The following is a 21,463-nucleotide window of genomic DNA, read 5'->3' as shown; positions in this document are numbered from 1 at the left end:
GTTGTTTGGCGGGTCCGGGCTGGGGATTCGAACCCGACAGCTTAGGTGTACGTGGCTGGCGCCTTAGCCGGTTGAGCTATAGGCGCCGAGCCTATAATACTCTTTTTTATTTGATCAACATAATTTAAGTGCTCCACAGGAGTTTAACTACAGATTCAAGTGTGCCATGAGATAAAAAAGGTTGAAAACATTGCCTTAGATACATTTTAAAGTCAGTATAATCTTTTTATACCATATCTTAAGGCAAACATATGTGAGCTATATCTAGTAATTTATTTCTAAATTAGAATACTTAAAAATTATTTTCCATAAAGATCATTTTTAAATGATAACTTAATAACTTTTTGCCAGTGCCAGAATGTTACTCTACTTCTGCCTGGACTCCATCTTGATTAATTATATTCGTTGTTACTCAGAATTCTCTACAAAGTACATTTTCACTATGTCTCATTTTTTCTTCCTTTTTTTAGAGACAGGTCTTGCTTTGTCACTTAGGCTGGAATGCAGTGGCCTGAGCATAGCTTAGTGCAGCCTTGAACTTCTCAGCTTAAGTGATCTTTCATCTCAGTCTCCTAAGTAGCATATGTATCCCATGCCTAGCTAATTTAAAAGAAAATTAGAGATGGGGTCTTGCTATTTGCCCAGGCTGGTCTCAAACTCCAAAGTGCTGGGATTACAGGTATGAACCACCCATGTCTGGCATCCATTTTTAAATAAAGAAACTGAGGGCTTGAGAGGCAAAGAGATAGAGTAGACATACATGGCAAATACAGGACAGAATTTGGGTTAGACCACAACCCTATAGTCTTCCAATCCCAACTGAGTACCACAAATAATTTGTATTGTCTTCTATATGCAGTGCTTCCTACTAGATATTTGTCCTATTACTCTCTCTCTCTCTTTTTTTTTTTTTGAGACAGTAGTCCTTGGTGGAATGCTGTGGCATCATAGCTCACAGCAAGCTCAAACTTGTGGGTTTAAGCAAATCTCTTGCCTCAGCCTTCCAAGTAGCTGGGATTATAGGCACCCGCCATAATGCCCAGTTATTTTTAGAGGCAAGGTCTCACTCTGGCTCAGGCTGGTCTCGAACCTGTGAGCTCAGACAATCCACCTGCCTCAGCTTCCCAGAGTGCTAGGATTACAAGTGTGAGGCACGGCACTCAGCCCTTATTACTCTTTTAAATTCATCTGTGTGAAAGTAGAGCTGAAAGAAGAGAGGAGTAAGTGAGTTGAGTCTTCTGACATGGCTACAGGTGATAAAGTTTTCAGCAGCTTTAAAAGGTATCATCTGGCATTTTTGTTTGGAAAGTAGAATACTAAATTCATAGCAGCCTACAAGACAGTGGTTACTATACAATGATTACTCTTAATTAACTCATGTCCATCTGCACCCTGAAAAAGCTTCCAAGTCTACTTCTCACCATCTGTACTTCATAAGTCATGTAAATCACACAATTTTCTTCTAACATTCTGACTTTAATTCTTATAAAACTATCTGTATTACTTTAGTAGCTAGTCATCTTAAATCTGTGTAACTTTATGAAATGTATTATTAGAAAGTTTTGAAAACAACTTCACTCTAAATGTTGTCCACCTAACCTGAGATAAATTCTAAAGTTTTAAGATATTAGAACATCTTGAAAAGTCAAACCATCCTTTCCAGTAACATATTCAAAGATAGCTTCAGACCCTTGATATTTTATGTATAACCTACAGAGGTTATTTTTCAGTGGTTTCTTTAAATGCAAAGGATTCTTACCTTATTCAAACAACAAACAAAAAACATTCAAACAAAATAAACTCTCCTTCCTTTCCTATCAGCATATCTTAAGAAGCCAAAGCATTTCACAGAAAGCAATTAATATAGAGCTAGACTATTACAGAGCATAAAGTCCAGAAAAAGCTACATAGCAGCAAACCAGGGAGACAATTCTAAGACATTCACATCCAGCTCAGAAGAACTTCACACTTTTACAGAGGTGAATTAATACCAAAGAATCAAATTGAAATTGTGATAATGATAATATTATTACCAGAGCCTACTCTTTTTAGAGTTTTCACACCAGTACACTAGAAAACAAATAAAATCTTAACCAAAAAGGCACAGGAATTAAGTATATTAAAGGTCTGTTTTAAATTCCTTGATGGGACCAATAAAAGTCTTAAATTACAATCATCCTTATAACCCAAACTCAACTGCTAAACATACTACATGGATCCATTTAAGATGAGAATAAGGTGTACATTTAATGATAAGAAGAAAAACATTGACTTTCTTACAGAAGAGCAATCAGAAAAGGTCTTTTAGTTAAATTCAATTTTGGCAAATCTGCCCTAGGCAAATATCTACCCTAAGTAAATATGTGTGCATATTTATACACACATTTATATATACAGCTGAATATCAATTATTATAAACCACAACACTTATTTGCTTAAAAATTTTCATGCCTTGTTTAACATCCCTACACAAATTGTCTGCAGGAAACAGAAACTACAATTAGAAGGAGCATGGGGAATCAAGCTTTCTTAACAAGGTTTTAGAATAGCACACTCTTATATCCAAGAGTTTAATTGAAAATTGGTTAGCACTGAGGTAAAATAAAGAGATGGCGCTTTTTCTGGTCTCCATCCTATCCATGTACATTTTCTTTTTAAAAAACATATTTCCTGATTAGCAAATGGTTACAAAATGCTAATCAGATAAAAAATTAATTTCAGTAGAATGGAAACCAGGTATAAGAGTCATTCAAGAAAATCACAACAGAAGCCAATCTGAAAGAGCTCCCAATAGCTAAAGTTGGAACAACTCAAGCAATAAAGTAAAGTTGTGTTGGATTATAACCCAACATGTGAAATAAATATCCATAAGTCTAAGTTGATGTACATAAATGACTAGATGAATAAAGAAATGGGGGAGAAGACAAAATATGTATTCATAAAGTTATAAAATGTTTTTCAAGTATGTAAAAGTATAATGTTTAAAAAGGAGAGAAGGGGTAAGGCAGAGGTTCTTGGGGCCAGGCCAGGGCCCACATTACCTGTTGGGAGCATTTTGAGAATTGTGAGGTTTGGGTTATCATAATGATCAAGTTACCAAATGATTGCTAGATCAATGGATGCCACACACTGAAGAACTGTCCTATATCACAGTAATTTTTTTCTTCATTTGAAAGAGTTTATTTCCTGGAGAGGTAAAACAAAATTATTTCACCTAATTGATAGTGTTTATATTTTGGTATTATGAAATTTGAAAATAAATTAAACTTTATTTTAAAAAATATTTTTATTAATATTTCAGAAGTTTTAAACCTATAGAAAAGTTGCAAAAACAGTATAGAGAGTTCCTGTGTACCCCTACCCCATATTCAATTTTTAACATCTCACATTACTATGGCACATTTGACACAACTATGGAACCAACATTGGTATATTGCTATTAAACTAAATTCTACACTTTATTTGGATTTCATTAGTTTTTTCTAAACGTGTTTTTTCTGTTCCAGGGTCCTATCAAGTATATACTATAATACAACTAATCATCATGTCTCCTTAGCCTTGTTTGGTCTGTGAGTTTCTCATATTTTCCTTTTTCTTGATGACCCTGACAGTTTTGAGGACTATTGGTGAGGTGTTATAATGTCCTCAAATCTGGATTTTACTGATGTTTTTCTCATGATTAGAACAGTGTTATCGGTTTTAGGGGTGTGAAAGACCACAGAGATAAAGTATCATTCTTATCCTATCATGGGTATGTACTATCAACATGACTTATCACTGATAACGTTAACCTCGATCACCTGGCCAACACAGCAACTGCTAAGTTTCTCCATTATAAAGTGTTATGTTTCCCCTTTTCCATGTTTTCCTCCTGAAAGCAAGTCACTAAGTACAATATAGAGATGGGGATTTAAGTGCCACCTCCTTGTAGGGCAAACAGAGTATCTACATAAATTATTCAGAATTCTGTATATGGCAGATTTGTCTCTTCTCCCTCATTTCTATATTCATTTAGTCATTTATTTACAGCTATACAGACTAATAAATACTTATTTTACATGTTGGGTTACAAACCAGTAATACTTGATTTTGTTGCTCAAATTGTACCAACTTTAGCTACTGGGAGCTCTTTCAGACCGGCTCCTGAGTCTTTGACATGCTCTTATCCTTGTGTTTTTTTAGCACTTCCTTATCTTCTGGCACTATAAGATGCTCCAGGCTCTTCTTGTCTATGTAGAATCCCCTGCCTCAGCTTTAGAATCCACCATAATCCAAAAGCTGTGGTTCATCCACCTGACTTTTGAATGCTCAACAGGAACTATTAGGATGATATATCAAATGTGCACAGCTCATTATCACTTCTTCTACTTGTTTTTTATTACTACTTGTTTTTTATTAGTTCAACTGCTCTTCCATTTTCTTGTACATATTATATGGGATGACTTCTGCTCTTAACGCTTCTCTTAGATATGTTCATAATAAATAGGCAAAAATGTGAACTGTTTTCTTCTTGTATAGTCATATTTAGTATGTACATATAGAAACCCATGCCATTTTATTATACATTATTTTTTCTTTTTATTATAAAGGCATTATACTGAATTTTTAAAAATTACATAAGTAGGTTATATTATCTATGAATTTAATTTCAGGAGATATTACATAACATCTGTTAGGTATAAAAGGCATCTTGAGTTCCCGAAGACTGACACTACAGGAAATAAAAACAAACTAGACATTTGAACAAGTAGGTACTGTAATAGTGTTAAAGTTCTCTAGCTATTATTCTGCTGTATTTATTTTCTGTGTGTGTGTTAGTTTCTAGCACATATATGTGTAAGAATGGCAAAGCAGTTTCATTTGAAAAAAAAAGTCAATGTAAGAAACCACTGCCTTTCAACATTAAATCAGATATATCTTAAAATTAATGTAGATGGAGATTCACAGTATTACCATATTTAAAAGTTTGTTTCTTAGTAGGCTGCTTTTAAACATAGGATGTCAATATTTATTTCAAAGAAAGAGAAGAAATTCTCAAAACCATCCCCAAACAAAATTAATTTTAAATTATATGGCATTTCCAAGATAATGAGCACTTGGGAAGAAAAAAATGTGCTTTACATCATTAAATGGACAAGGCTAAGATCACTTCAAAATAGTTATTAACTTATTACAGTTCCCAGTTTTTAAAAGTATCTATTGCCCTCAGTATTTTAACAGCTTTTATATTAAAAGAGACTTCAAACCATTCTCACTACAAGAAAAATTTTGTTTTATTTTAAAATGCAAGTTTTAAAAGGAACTCCTTCAAGTTTACATATACATATATGTATAGTATGCATATATTTACATAAACCGTGTATACACACACAAACTCCCATGTCACATCTACCTCTGGTAGAAAGGCAAGGTAGAAATATTATCTATTTTTGAACCAGTCAGGAATCACTTCAAATGGTTTGTTCACTAGAACAAATACCTGCTCGATAAATACTTAGGTAGATAAGACAAGTCATCCAACATTTCTAAGCAAAATTCTCTCCAAGCAAAAATCGCCTCATGAGTAAAATGTTAATTCCCACCTTTCAAGGCTAGGTTAGAAATTAAAGGTAATATAGGGATAGCACCTAGCACACTACTGCATGGTACACAGTGAGCACTTAATAAATATAATCCATTATTAGTTTTTCCTCTGAAGATTGCCAACAGAGTATAATCTCTTCCTTAACTAAACAAGCTGACATTTATCATGCACCTACTATGTACCAGGCATTAAGTATACCACAACAGAAAAATGTAGTTAGAAGCACTTTATAAATTGGTAATTCTAGGTAATATTTTCATTTCCATTTTATAAAAATGAGAAAACTTAGGCAAGTTACTTAAACTCTTCCTATCTAAGATCACATAGGTAGGAAGTGAAGGAATCAAGATATAAACCAGGCATCTGATTCTAAAGTGTTTTTTTTTTTTTTTTTTGAGATAGAGTCTTACTATATCACCCTGGGTAGAGTGTCTTGGTATCACAGCTCACAGCAACCTCAAACTCTTGGGCTTAAGCGATTCTCTTGCCTCAGCCTCCCATGTAGCTCGGACTACAGGCTCCCACCACAACGTCCCGTTAATTTTTGTTGCAGTTGTCATTGTTGTTTAGCTGGCCCGGGCTGAATTTGAACCTGCCAGCCTCAGTGTATGTGGTTGATGCTATAACCACAGCACTACAAGCACCTCCCAAGTGTTCTTAACTATACCGTCTTATATATGTTTTAATTTTTAAATGGTATAAAATTCAGAATACTTTTTTAAAGGTCAAATCTGAAGGTAATTATGTACATATATTCCTGAACTGTGCCCTTCACCCTCTAAATTGCAAATCCAATCCAGTAGGGGGAGAGTTGATGTCAAACCTAATTTCACTGAATAGCTCCACAATCTCTGTTGAGCTGCTTAACTTCTCTGTACCTTAACTATAAAAAGGTGTTAACAACTGTCCCTTATCTCATTTTTAAGGATTACTAGCAATAATAGATGTGAAGTTCATGAGACCTTTCCAATTTGGGTAAATGAGAGAAGAAGAACCAAGATGTATTATATAATGTTTGCAAAAATACTCCAAAAAATAAAAAAACCCATGAATCTGAGTATGCAGAAATTCTAACTAAAAATAGTCTTTGTCTCCCAGGCCAAGCAATTTCTTTCCAATGTTGTTTGTATCATTAGACAGATCAGCAAACCCTTTCTCTGCATATTAAGGGTAATCTTAAATAGGAGCTCAATAAGAATTCACAAACCCCAAATAAACAAGATCTGAATTACCAAGTTTTTTGTTTTTTTTTTTTTTTTTTTTTTTTACCATAAATAGACTCAAAACATTATGTCTAGGAACAGACTAGAAAGAAAAATTTTCCGAGCTCAAATATTCCATAGAACCAACTACTCTCCACATGTGACAACTCAACATCAAACTTAAAGTATCTGGTCTGATAGCTAGAAGGCATCAGGGCAGGTTTCAGAATGAGGAAGCCTTATGCTATTGACTTAATGTAACACTAGTGCTAACAAAGACTGTCACAAAGCTCATCCTGGCATGAATATGGAGGGAAATGGAGACAGAGCACCTAACCCTACCATGCCACTCTAGCTGAATACCACATTAAACTTGGTTTTCATATAGGCTCCAGCAGGCCAAAAGGAAAACTAGTGACTGAACTATTGTCTGTTTTGAGTGAGCACCATTAGCAAAAACTCTACACTTTCTCTTTTATATGTATTTAATACTTCAGTGGCCTGTTTTGAAAATCAAAATATAAATAAATTACACAAATTTTCTGCCATGGTAAAAAAAAATTACAAGTTCCAGAAGTATTAAATTTTTTGAAAATAATGTGAATGGTTGAAGAAAAATGTATATGAAATAAACTCCCACATACACATACAAAATACAAAATAAAATCCATAAAAAATTCAGCTAATGTTAAAATTAATCGTTCACCAGAATTATTTAAGGCTAGAATTTTAAAGTTGTTTGATTGATAAATTATATTTAAATGTAACTAATAGCTTCCTAGAAAATGGATTCTTTCATAATCTTTGGTAAACAGCTGAAAAAGTAAAATCCAGGATATAAGCCAGACTTCCATTGATTTGTTGGAAATATTACTTAAGAAAACATGCTGCAAGCCTGTTTTAAAAATAGCAGATGTATCTGAAACAAAAAGTTCAAACAAACACCAAAAACAAAAAGGATGTTGGGCAACATTTAAAAAGGCAATTAATTTAATGTGGTTTCTTCCTATCTACCATTGTATCTGAAGAGCAGCCAACCTAATAAAACTAATTCCTAAGAATATTAGTGTCAAGTAAACATAACAGCCTGGTCTGCTATACTTGATATTAGTTATGTAACAATATTCTCTGTCATGGTAAACTATCATACATTAACATCAGTGCAAGTTTTGGTTTATTAATTCTTGGTTTTCAAAACAATTCTATTCTATGACAATATATTCAATAGATGAACACAAAAGCTAAAATGGTATTATATTTTAGTAAAATTTAAAATCCAATGAATTTATGCAAATACCAACAGACTCTTTTTTTCTTGAAATTGCAAGAGATAATGAAAACCTCTATTAGAATTAATGATTGTAATTTAAATTATTAAAGAAGAAATTAAATGCATTCTATCATGTTGAATAGTTGTTTGTAAGTCAAATCAGGGCACAACTGCAATCCATTATTTTGCAGTACCAGCTTTGTGTCTAAGCCTTACATTGTATATTAAGAATTGAATTAAAAAACTGGCATGACTATTCCCACCTTTCAAGGCTAGGTTAGAAATGAAAGGTAATATAGGGATAGCACCTAGCACACTACTGCATGGTACACAGTGAGCACTTAATAAATATAATCTATTATTAGTTTTTCCTCTGAAGATTGCCAACAGAGTATAATCTCTTCCTTAACTAAACAAGCTGACATTTATCATGCACCTACTATGTACCAGGCATTAAGTATACCACAACAGAAAAATATAGTTAGAAGCACTTTATAAATTGGTAATTCTAGGTAATATTTTCATTTCCATTTTATAAAAATGAGAAAACTTAGGCAAGTTACTTAAACTCTTCCTATCTAAGATCACATAGGTAGGAAGTGAAGGAATCAAGATATAAACCAGGCATCTGATTCTAAAGTGTTTTTTTTTTTTTTTGAGATAGAGTCTTACTATATCACCCTGGGTAGAGTGTCTTGGTATCACAGCTCACAGCAACCTCAAACTCTTGGGCTTTAGACCTAGACTATGTCAAGGTCTAAAAAATTTCACTTATTCTGATTTATATTTTAACAATTCTTAACTGGGATGAAAAATGCTTTATTTGAAAAATCTTTGTAATTTGCTTACTAATGTCTACTAAGCATGTAATTCACAAAAATTCCACACAAGGCACTTGTATTTAGCAAGCTACACTTTACAATTACTCTCTTAAAAAGTGCCCTTCAAGAATTAGTCGAAATAGGCCAGGTGCAGTGGCTCATGCCTGTAATCCCATCACTTTGGGACACTGAGGTGGAAGGACTGCTTGAGGCCAGGAGTCTCCACCAAAATTAAAGAAAAGTTAGCTGGGCACAGTGGCATGTGTTTATAGTCCCAGCTACTTGGGAGGCTGAGGCAGGAGGATCACTGGAGCCCACAAGCCTGAAATAGTAAGCTATGATTATGTCACTGCACTCAAGCCAGGAAATAGAGTCAAACTCTGCCTCAAAAAAAATTAGTCAAAATAAGCTTACATCTAGTTTAAAAATACTAAATTTTTTTTCAAAATCAGAGGCAGGTATAAATAATTACATAGCAAAATGCTGATTTAAGATACATCTTTAAATATCTTAATTTTATTCCCATTAATAAAAATGCAAATTTAACATTAAATATAATGTTTTTCATTAAAATAAAGGGATGTTTTTCCATTTTACCTTACTAATTAACAAATAATGTATATTTTATTCTCACAAAAGAAAAATACACTTTAATTTCTTACATGAGCTTTTCTTATACTTTTACAAGAAAACAAACCTAAGGCATTTTATCAATTTCCCTCTACCATGCATTCTAAAATATATCCAGTTCCTTTAAAAAAAAACAAACTGAAGAAACAATTAGAAAATCTGAATGTAGGAAAAAAAATGCCGAGGAGACAGTGTTATGTTTTAATCTTTAAGTACTTGCTTATTATGTTGTCCTATTAAGTTACATCTACATATATTTATACCATATTTACATTATATTTATGACACAAATACAGAAGTATTAATTCACTGAAATTATTAATATCTCATACCAAAATGGAGCCATGACTTAGGTTTTTGAATTTGCTAAAGCAACCCAACTACAAGAAATGGATAAAGCAACTCTACTTTCACTGTATTTTGGCACACAATATACAAGTTGGCACTAAAGTATCCATTAGATCCTTATAAGGGACTTTACATGCATTGTCATTTAGGAAAGCAGATTTGCTGACAAACTGTAATCTGCGAATAAATTAATTTATTCCTTCACTCGACAAATATTTTCTGAGGGCTTAATTTATGGCAGATACATTGGTAGGAAAGACATTGAGTCCCTGACCTCATCTAGTTGGGGAGTCAGACATCAATAAAATAACCACACAAATTAGTGTAAAAATAAAACTGGCGAAGGGGACACAGGAGATATATGTGGTACTAGGAGTGTATAACTGAGGATTTGATGGGATTTAGAAAATACAGAAAGGCTTTTGTAAGGCAAATGAGAGAAAGCTTGAGATCTTAAGGATGAAAGGATTTAACTAGGTAATGTAAAGAGGGAAGAAAGAACACATAAAGTGCAAGATCCAAGGGTGGAGAAGCTGGAAAGATAGAGAGGGGGTCAGTGTACCTGGCGCTGGGCATGAGGCTTACCTCATAAGCAATAATCAAACCTTCAAGGGTCATATAGGCCATGTTAAGTAAGAACTTTGATTTTTACCCTAAAAACAATAAAAAGCCATTACATTGTTTTAAGCTGATACAGGTGAGAAAATAGAGGACAAAATCAGATGAGAATCATTCTCAAGGAGTTCGTCCTGACTACAGGTATATGAGTTAAACAAATGAAAGTAAGATGCTATAATTATCATGATCGTGACTGAAAAGGTCATATTTTGTCCCCTTGCAATAAACGGAAATGAAGGGGGAAAAGTACCTTAATTTTACCTTATCAAAGCACTTATCAAGCTTTTCCAGTGATGTTTGTGTAACTGCTACACAGAGTGTACTCATAGCCCCAGGAGGTCTGGGGAATGCAGCTTTAAACAGCTTATAAGCCTAAAATTCTTGTTAAGCCACTGGCCTCAGCATTAAAATCATGCCAATTATGCTTTCTATACCATGAATATAATATCTAAGCTTTTAAAAATGTAACAACAATGTTTAAAATCAACTTTGGCTTCTTTTGGTCATTTGGCTTCCACAACCATAGAAATACACCATTTTGAGAAGCACAGGACTAGCTATTCATGAAAACTGTGAATTCACTGCTTATTCACCACAGCGATTCCACATTGAAGACTATACTTACCATTCTGTAGTTAGATGTAAGGTACGACAAAGTCATAAAAATTAAAAGTTTTGGACTCCTTTTTTTTCAAATTACTTATCTTCCTTTCCCCCCTTTTAAATTAGTACAGATGATCCACCCTTTTTATAGAAGCCAATAACTTCATATTTCATAATAAGCCTTATGTGTATGGTACTGTAGGAAAGTCACATAGACAGCTAGAAGTCATTAAGAACAAATTAATCCCTAATCTGAGGTTGCTCTGTTATAAATAAAAATGATAATTTATTACTGCCTTAAGAATATTTAAAAGTCTATCTCCATTCTTCATATAAGAATTTGGATCAGTAGAATTCTAAATATCCAACAACATAATGTTAATGATGTAATTAATCTTCAAAATAACTCATTTTAACATTATTTCCAAATTATTCCTGAGAAACAGATTTGAAACAGCTGTACCAATTCAATACACATTCTTTGTGGGCTTATTTTTGGCAGCCTAAGTTTTATAACGTGGTATTTATTTAAACTCAGGACATGATGAGAGTTTTATTGTCTTCGTGAAATGCAGATTTGTTCTTGTACTTTTGTGCCACCTACTCACGCTCCACCCTCACTTTCCCTCTACTGCCCACCTCTCCCCTTCAAGAAGACAAACCTAGATACCAACCCCTCTGGTTAATCACCCCATCTCAACACTATAGCTGTGCCTCTGCATTCTTCTTAAATATACTTAAACCAAATAAATAGCTCAAATATTTGGTAAAAAACACCTTCCTCATGGGCCCCTTCCTGAGTCAATAAAATTATCATTTTCTCTTTCCAGTGATGCTTCTTGCATTTTAATTTATCAAGTGTACTAGTTGGTACCTGTCTGTCTAGGCAGAGGTTTTCAATAACACTGTCATCCTTTATAGGCTAATTTCCCCAAAGCACAGAACACTTTATTTAAAACAATCTATTAAAGAAGCTTCTATGCAAAAGTTCTGAGTAAATAATATCTAAGGACCAGATTACATTTACATAAATATACTCTTTCTTCTTAATCTGCACTAAATCATCAGTATTACCTTAAGGAGCAAATATTAATGGCACTATAATGTTTCTTATGAACTACACTCCACACATGGAAAAGGTAAATTTCCTCTTTGCCTAAAATGACAAGAATTTCTACTCCAAAAAAATTGTCAAATCCAAAGCAGATGACCATCAGTGCCTATCGAGTCATGCTGCAATTGAAAAAATATCTAATTTTTCAAAAGGAAGTGAAACAACCAATTTGATCAACTAAGTTTAACATATTTTTCTTACAATGCATTTGTTTGAAGCTCCTGACAGAAAATTATCTCTCATCTCTCTAGACAGTTTAACTGAAATTTTCAACATTCTCCATTATCTAATTAAGACAAATTTCAACCTTAGCCCTGTGTCCTATATGAACTGAATAAAAGAATTACTGGAGCATTGTACCTTTCAAAACTTCTTTGCCTTATCAGATAAATTCTCCTTTATAGCATTCAACTTTCATACCGAAAATGTCATTACTACGTTTTCCTCTATTATATAGTTGTGGCAAAACATTGGTTTTGTTTCTAATACCTAAAATAATGTATTTTTCTATCCACAAGATGGCTGAGTCATCTGGACAGAAATTGGAAGTCAGGAATGCCTCTTGAAGAAAATGGTTTATAATAAACAGGAAAGAGTAGAGCAGGTGATTGTGGAAAGGGTTGATAAAAAGCTATCTTAAAAATTCAGATTATTTTAGGAATTATGGTACAAGATTGGATGGAGCGAAGTCACAGAGATACTAAGAGAAGGCAAGCAAAGTGGGGCCTGTTGGTTAATTCAGAAAATCATAACCATTTTATTTGACTAAGGGGTTACAGATCACGGAAAGAATGTCATGGAAGAAGCTGGGCTTGGAAAATAACTATCTTAGTGATTTGAATATTCTAAGGAGAAAAGGTGTGAGGAAAAAAGTGGAATTACTGGGTGTGACATATACAAGGAAAATAAAATTAATAATAAGGACCCAAAAGTGTTCAGAAGTTTATGTTGTATTTCAGTGAGCAAAATAAAAAGAAGGTCTGGGGACTCAAACAGGTTATAAAATATTTCTGGACCCTATGAGTGAATTGAAAAAAGCACAGAAGTAACGAATTTTAAGGGTATAGATGACTGAGCACAAATTAGAAATAGTTATTGGCTTACTTTTCTGCTTATGGCTTTTTCCAATAACGTATGCTTTTAGTTACTTTGCAAGGTTTACATTTTAAAACTTTATTAAAACTACAAGAGGACTGAATGCAATTTCCAATTGAAGAAGGTTGGTTTCAACTGCTGAATAATGAGTATTTGATTTTCTCCAAAATTTTTTTATAAAATTAATTTGTAAAATTAATTTGAAAGTCTCTAAGATACCTCCAAATATCCAGAAGTACTATCAGGATAAGCCGGGATAGAGCAACTTATTTTACTGACTCACAGGGAGTTCGTGTATTTACTGGAAATAACACTGACACCGTATCATATCAAATTTTTATTGTAAATAAAAAATTTAGTGAGTGTTAAATTTTACAAATAGTGGATTGGGGTAAGCAAAATACACAAGTGTTTCCTTATATCCTTACTAATAATAATATGTAAATTTAATATTTGCATCTCCCTCAAGTATTTTAATAGAAAGTAAAAGATCAAAATCAACTGCATGTACAAATGGTCCCTCACAAATAATCTTGCATATATGCTACCAAAGCTTCGTAATTTTGTCAGCCTGTATTTTTACCCTCATTTTCATCTCTGATGACTGAGTTTTTGTACCACTTCTATAAATTGTCTAGAATCATAGATATATGGCCATGTCTATTCTTATACACTTAATAGTTCTTTTTCTGTTCAGTGAAGAAAATATATCCTAGAAAGAACATAAAGAATGTACCTAACTAAACAGAGTTATAACTATTTATGACTGTGACTAGCTGAAAGCACATGCTATATGCTTTAAATGTTAAGGGTGATGAAACTGTCACATTAGGAGCACGCTCTGAAGAACTCCCACAATGTTGCAGTTGTTCAAGTCTTGTTCATTCTTGTGGTACTGCCTTTACAACACTACATTATACAAAAGCAAATGAGGGTTAGCTATCGAAAATCTACAGCCTAAATTAGCAGTTCAATTATTTAAATATTATTGAATCTAAGGAAATGATTAAAAGTATTTTTAAAATACTTCCTCTTAAAATTTATTTGGGGGAAAAGCAAAAAAGGGGAACAATTAATTAAGGTAACAGTGTAAACCACAAGTTGAAGAAATGTTCATTTTATCCAATTTTTTTAAATCTCATTTTTAAATAATATCTCAAATCAAATTTATATTAGTATTATGGAAATTTCAGCAGTAAGCAGTTTGGGACTTGACATATACAGGTAATTACATCAGTCATTCTTTTCCAGGCACATCTACAAATATACACAAATTCTATCTTGGCTACCCAATTGATCTTTTCAAATAGCTCTGAAATGCGTCACCAACAGGTATGAAAACAAGTTTAACTTAAATAAAAAAAAAACATTTTGAATCACAGCTAATAATGTTAACCTAACTTCAAAGAAGCTGTATTTTAGTCTGAGGAGATTTTTAAAAGACTAGTGTACTAGAAAACTAATAATGTGTATCAGGATATGTGCGTGAAATGTTCTACTTGTTTCAGTGGACCTGGGGGAAACTGCAAGAATGTAACTGAGAGGGTGGGAGGTGAAGAAGATGGAGTATGCAGCACTCCCTACAAGAATCACCGGTATTCGTAAGAGATAGTCTATGAAGGTAATCAGACTCCCATAGAGCCAAGATGGCTTTTTTTTTTTTAAATATTTCAGCAACAGACTCAAACTAAAATAACCTTTTAGACAAATTCAAAGAAAGGGTTTTAATTAAGCATTCCTGCTTCCTGCATTTACTCTGACTCTTTCTTCCATGACTGAGAAAACAGATGTTAGTCTGTATGGGGTGGAGGGGAGGGCTGGTGAGAATCTAGGAAATTGGAATTTCAATAGCAAATATAAAAAGAGAAAAAGCAGCAAAAAAGATGAGCCACCGCAGGACTTTGTCTTAGTCATCTTTATAACCCCCATGGCACCTTAGCACAATGCACCGCACACAGGGGGGCAGTCAATAAATAACGAATTTGGTTTAATTCAATTCAGTCACATTTGCACAGTGCTTTGCGGTTACAAAGCACTTTCCCATATATCAGAAAAGACAAAGTAAATGAGGAATAAAAGGGCAAATAAGGGAATAAAAGGAAAGCAAAAGAGATAAAAATCCACAAGAATAAGTAAGATGCTGAAAAGGTTGGGGAAAAGATGGGGAAAAATTGAGTTTCTCCCTGTCACTCGCAAGTCCTCTCAATGGACCCATCTTTTGTTCTAAAGTACCTGGAGCTTAGAAAGTCTGACTGCTAAGTAAGCCCTAAGAAGGGGGCTCCCTCATCTTCATAACAGGCATTTTTAGAGATGATAAGCATTGAGTCCCTGACTGATCTACCTAGAGTTTGTGCTCAGGTACCTCCCAAGTACGGCCAAAGATCCTTATTCCATCCCATCGACCCCCTCCTCAGCATTCTCAAAATCTTAGAGAAGAGTTGGGCCTGGGGAACGGTGGCGGGGGGGATCCTCAACAAGCCCATTAACTCAGACAACAGAGGGAGGTAGTGAGGCAGGAAAGCCCAGAGACTAGGGGAAAAGCCCACGATTGCGACTAGGAGGGCGAGTATCTGTAACTGTGATTATTAGAAATTGATAAGGGCGAGGGGGCTTCCAAGATGGAAGCAATGCGAGGTACTTGAATGCACATCACCTTGCCCCTGAGGTCGCGCCCCTAACAAAAAGCTCTGCTGCAGTCCAAAGCCTCAATCGGCCTGAACGAGAGAAGGCAGAGGGAGGCTAAGGACGCGAGGAGATGCGCAGGAGAGAGCCACAGATACCACCGCGGATGCTGTCCCAGGGGAAGCATGTTTTCCTCACCTCAAAGTAGCGTGTCCTCCCCGCCCCAAAGCATCCTCAGCCAAATCTGGGGGTGAGGGGGCGCTCCCTGGCTCCAAAGGAGAGTGGCCGCGTCCCTGACCCCATTATGCGGGCGTAAAAGTTGCTGGGAGAGTTGGTGCTGGGGAAGGCACCTGGCAGGGGCGGCCGCCAAGGGAGAGTCAGGTTTCCCAGGAACAAAGGGGCCAGAGAAGGGGCGCCCAGGGGCACCGGTCCTAGGAGGGAAAAGTCCTTGCTGAGTTGGGAGACAAGGGTCGCCACGTCCTCCCCGCTAGCGAAGCGAGGAGAGGGCAAGATGCGCGGGGATTCCACCGCCGGCTCTCCGCCTCCAAGCGGGTGGTGCCGGCTGCCCCCTCGCTTTCCGCGCCCCTCCTCGCCCCTCTGGCTGGAACAAAAGGAGACTGGTGACCCTGGGTCCCTACTAGTCCCGGGGGACCCCTGCAGCAGCTGCCCCCCAGCGCACCACAATCAGCTGGTGGAAGCCCCGATGGCGGGCTCTGCAGCGGGGGGCGCCCCTCCTAACCTGGCGTCGGGACCCCGCACCCCAGTACCGCCTCGCCGTCCCCACAGCGGGCATTACCTTTCATCCAGTCCACTACTTGACTCGGAGACCATTTGCTCACCGGTTCCATTATCAGAGCCATGGGCACTAGGGTCGGTTCCACGCTCTTCGCGGAGCTCGGACACAAAACGAACTCAGTAACCCGAGCCTCCCTCAGGTGGGGTCTCGTGCTGGCCGCAGCTCACCGAGCAGGCGGCGCGGAGAAAGCGGCTTTTGTGTGTTGGGTCTCGCGGCTGCAATGTCTCTTAGTCAAAGGTTGGCAGCCGCGGTGGGAGCAGCGACCAGGAGGGAAACGCGCCGAGGTCGCGGCTCCGAGCCCGGTCTGCTCAGGTCCCGCTAAGGCGGCGGCTGCTGCTGCTGCCTCCACCGCTCCGCCCCGGTCTCTGTCCCTGCGGGGCTTCAGTTTGTGGCTTGAGCTGCCGAGGGTCGCAGCGCTGTAGGAAGGAGCCGCCGCCGCACGCCCGCAGCTAACTTGCCCGCTAGCCTCACGCGCGGGAGTGAAGCCCCCAGCACGACTAGCTGCCCGGCGGAAATGACGAGGGGCCTCCTGCCACCCAAAATATCTCTCCGCAGCCCTCGGGTGCGGGGCGCGCGCGCCACGAGCCCCCCGCCCGCTCGCTGCCGCGCGGTCCCGCCCCCAGGGCCGACGGCAGGCTCGCGAGGCGCGTGCGCGTGCCGGCACGAGGCCGGAGCCCGGGGTCTGTCTGGCAGGCGGGCAGGTGCGAGCAGCGCGCAGCTCGCAGCCTAGCGTTCCCGCCCTAGGGGCCGCCGGGGAGCAGAGGCGCCTGAGGAGCGCGTGCGCGGCGGTGGCGGCGGCGGCGGCGGCGGCGGCGGCGGCAGGAGCCAGAGCCCCGGGGTCACTCAGTCAATCAGGTGCGGGAGGCTGGAGCGCGGCTCCGAGGGGCCTTTGAGGGGACGCGGCGGCGGTGGCAGCAGCCTCGGCGGGACGGGCCGCCCACCAGTTGAACGCTGACAGCTGAGGAGGTACCTGCGGCCCCGCCGCCGAGGGGAGAACACTGCGGAGCCCGGGCTTCCCTCGCTCTTGCTCTCTTCCTCCTCCTCCCGCAGCGGAGTGGGCTCCCGAGGTGATTCCCGAGACCCGCGCGCCCCTGTGGAGACGGAGGCGTGGACTGCCGTGAACGGAAACCCGGCTCTGCCAGCCAGAAACCCCGCGATGACGAGGCAGGACGGCCGGTGCTGTCGGATCTCCCCCAGGTGACCAGCCAGGCCTGGGAAGTCAGGCGTGGAGGCTGTCACCTGCAAGCTGCTGGTGGTGGTGATCCTAAGACAGGTTCTGCACCACGTGCTTTTGTAAAAGCTCGGTTTCGGGTTTGGGGCCAACTCCTCCAACAGCTCCCAGTACCTATTTTAGAAGATGTCATTCAGGGTTCAGATATTCTTATATAAGAACTGAAAGGTGACAATGGGACTTAAAATGAGTGACAAAGTGTAAACATAATTTTTCAACTCTCATTTTCTTCAAAACTCTTACCCAGGGTACTCTGCAACCCTTAGTAAAATAGTTTGCTTAATGAGGCTTCACTTTAAATGAGAAATAATCCTATAGTACAGATACAAGCCCTCTACCACCGTTATAAGACTTTTCTCTGTATTATTCTTATATATCTCCATTGAGTAAAAGAGAAACTCTTTTTATAACCATTTCAATAATGTCCGTAGGTTTTGGTAGTTCTTACAGTAACCCATCTTTTTTCTAGTTTACTTTTATGAAGCACAGAACTGCCACTTTTTCCAACTGGCATGAACTAAAGACCCTAAACCCCCATACACAGCCGAATACTACAAATATTGTGATGTTTTCATGCTACTGATACAAGTAAAATTTAAGATAGCCTGTATTGAGGCTTGTTATTTATTTTACCAATAATGCAAACTTAAAAGCTTATGTAAAATTTTGGAAAGAAATTTAGAAGATTATCTAGACAGGTCTACACCCAGAGGACACAAGTATAGCACCTTCCTTTCATTATCCGGGTAATGGTTGTGATTTTCCTAGCTGACCACGTGTGAAAGGTATCCTATTTTGGAGTGCTTACATTCCAGTTGAATCTAAGAACATCACATCAATATTTCTAGGAAAGACTATTTTTAGTGTCACTAATTTATAGAATTGCTTCATATTAAAAAATGTAATGGATACATTGTGAATGGTTAGAGGTTACAGTCATAGGGAGATGTTAAAAGCAATTTTTATCAAGATAATGCTGCTAATAATGACAATGAACACTCACTGAGCATGGTTCTAAGGACTTTACATACATTTTATCACCAAAACAGCTCTGTCATTAGCCACATTTTACAAATGAGAAAATTTTAGCTATCAAATTCACGTACTATCCCCAAGCATATTACACATTGATCAATAAATGTTGAATAAATTAATGAATAAGGCTTAAAGAGGTTAAGTAATTTGTCTGAGGTTATGATGCATGATTGTAATACCAAGTTAAGATGATTTCAGAAAATGAAATTTTAAAACCAGTAAAAGGGCCTGTATCAGTGTCACAAAACAAACAGTACAACTGAATGGAAGGTTCACTGGATATGACTAATAACTGATTGTGTCTCATTAGGAATAACTACAAAGAAGTCTGAGAATTACCATAAGTATTGCTGGCCAGCACCTAAACAGCAACTGTGAGAAGGAAGTGACTAAATTTGGCTGAGACACTAAATTGCACATCACAACAAGGCTTGCACAACAAGCAGCCGTACTGTGTATCACAATCCATACAAGTTCAAAGTGAGATATCGCTTGCATGATAAGTGTCAATCAAAACAAATGCAGAAAACCAGGTTTCAGTAAAAATAAAAGATGTATATTTCATGAAAAGACCAAAGATGAAAAAAGATCCAAGAGAGGGGATTTTTAGGAAGACCCTATGTTAAAATTAAGTTGCACACATTCTTCTCTAATTCATGTGTCATACATACGTGTATGTGTCATACAGTCAGAATTTATTTGGTCTAATTACCTAAAATACGTATAAAAATAAATAAGAACTGAAAATGATTGAACCAAAAAAGGAGGTGTGGAGTTACACTCTCTAATAGATTTCACCAATGCCTTAAGTGTTTACCTTAACTCTGGAAGTTTCCCTTTGATTTTGACAATATGATAAACATTAATTATTTCACTTAATTTGTTCAGAACATAACTGGCTTTTTAGTTCAAATATTCTTGATTTGGGGGAAAAAATAAAAGGATTAAGTCATCATTGTCTTCACTTCTTTATCCTTAACTCCAGTGACTCAGTTAAATACTGTATTTTTCCATCCACAACTCTTTAAAAAATCTCGTTTTTATGCTTTTTGCCTTTTATTCAAAATGTTAATGTCTCTTTCTCCAATTTTTATAAGTATAGTGATATGTAAAATTTAGCAGTTTAATGAAAGATATAGTTTCAAAGATTAGAGGGAAAATTGTGTTATGAAATACATATCAAAATGTAATGTCCTAAATAGTATGATGTCACACATACTTTAACAGTTTAGATGTAGAAGCCAAACTGATTCTTTGGAAGCAGGCTTATATTTGTTTTTGGAAGCAGGCAGTAGAAATAGTAAATTAATTAAATTAATTGGAGACATAACTTGTAAGATATTTGTACCCATATAAAAATGGTCACTTTATCTTTTTAAATCTTTATTTTTTTCTTAATTATCTCAATCCAATTTATGGCACTAGTTGTTATAATTTTATCTTTTTAATTCTTCTCTTTCTAAATCTCAATAAAAATTTAAATCTCTTGACCAAAATATTCGGTTACGATTTTATAGTAATGATTCTGATTAGCTTTAGACATAGGATTTAGAAATGGTCCTCTTAGCTAGACTCTGAATGCTAAATGGATTTGACTTGTAGATAGTAGGTCAGATAGGGAGGGAGCCTTTGTCTTTTGGGGCCCAAAGAGAGAAGTAAACAATGTGATTGTTTGTTCTATAGCTGCAACCTTAGTATCTCTGACCTCTACATTTTCAACCTAGGCTATCTTATACAGGTCTTAAATGTCACTTATCATTTCTTTTGCTAAGACATTCTGCATCAGGCCTCAGACTTTCCTGCAAGACATATTTTAATGTTTTTAGTTACTTAACATTTAAACAAAATGTCTTGCAAAGCCCTGTATGGTAATTTCTCTAGTTTGCTTAGATTTTGTATTTTTGCTAAGAGTGGTCTAAGTTTTAGGTGTCTTGCCTTTTAAATAAGTAATATTTTATCATAAATAAAATATTTCTTTTGTCTTTTAATGAGTAGTGATAAGTGACAACACAGAACAGCTGTGACAGTAGTCCATGTCCTAAAATAGAGGAAAGCATAGGAGCCTCCTTTATTCCATTTATTTTTGCCCAGACCTTTTTTTTACAAGTTCAAAAGCTGCATTCCTTGATCATAAAAATTAGCTAGGCAATTATGGTAAGACTAATAGCTGGGTGGAAGACTGTATGGAAAGGATAATGCTAACATAAATTATTCTCAAGAAAAATATGTAAAACTTGTTCCAGAGAAAACTCAGCAAAATTTCTAAAACAATGTTATTTTCTTCCCAGGGCAGTTCAACTAACAGCTATGAATTAAGAACTAAAGCCTCTGCTATAACAACCACCTCATAGGAATCTGTCTAAGCTTCTAATCATCAGAACATCAAGTAAGAAGAGACCTTAATTGTAAATGGGCGTTCAGTGCATGGCTCTGGGCCAAATCTCCCTTTAGATTAACAGAGATGCACCAGAGAAGATCTTTAAATTAATAGAAT

The 21,463-nt window shown here is 37.0% G+C and overlaps 1 protein-coding gene across 5 annotated transcripts in view; it reads right to left on the bottom strand.

The window, feature by feature from the left end:
• CNKSR2 (connector enhancer of kinase suppressor of Ras 2) overlaps positions 1-16,798 on the bottom strand; it is a 296,118-nt gene extending 279,320 nt beyond the window's left edge. For 2 of the 5 annotated variants that reach the window (XM_003791903.3, XM_012806405.1), the window contains exon 1: positions 16,704-16,798. In XM_003791903.3, coding sequence (XP_003791951.1) covers positions 16,704-16,767 — 64 coding nt within the window. In that variant the 5' untranslated portion in view covers positions 16,768-16,798. The remainder of the gene's footprint in view (positions 1-16,703) is intronic. The other 3 variants (XM_023514337.1, XM_023514338.1, XM_003791904.3) reach the window with 2 other exon arrangements.
• Between the last annotated feature and the right edge of the window lie 4,665 nt (positions 16,799-21,463).

The sequence above is a fragment of the Otolemur garnettii genome, unplaced genomic scaffold (assembly GCF_000181295.1).
Source record: "Otolemur garnettii isolate 467f Iridium unplaced genomic scaffold, OtoGar3 scaffold00051, whole genome shotgun sequence".
Lineage (NCBI taxonomy): Eukaryota > Metazoa > Chordata > Mammalia > Primates > Galagidae > Otolemur > Otolemur garnettii.
This window is presented reverse-complemented; position numbering and strand designations above follow the sequence as displayed.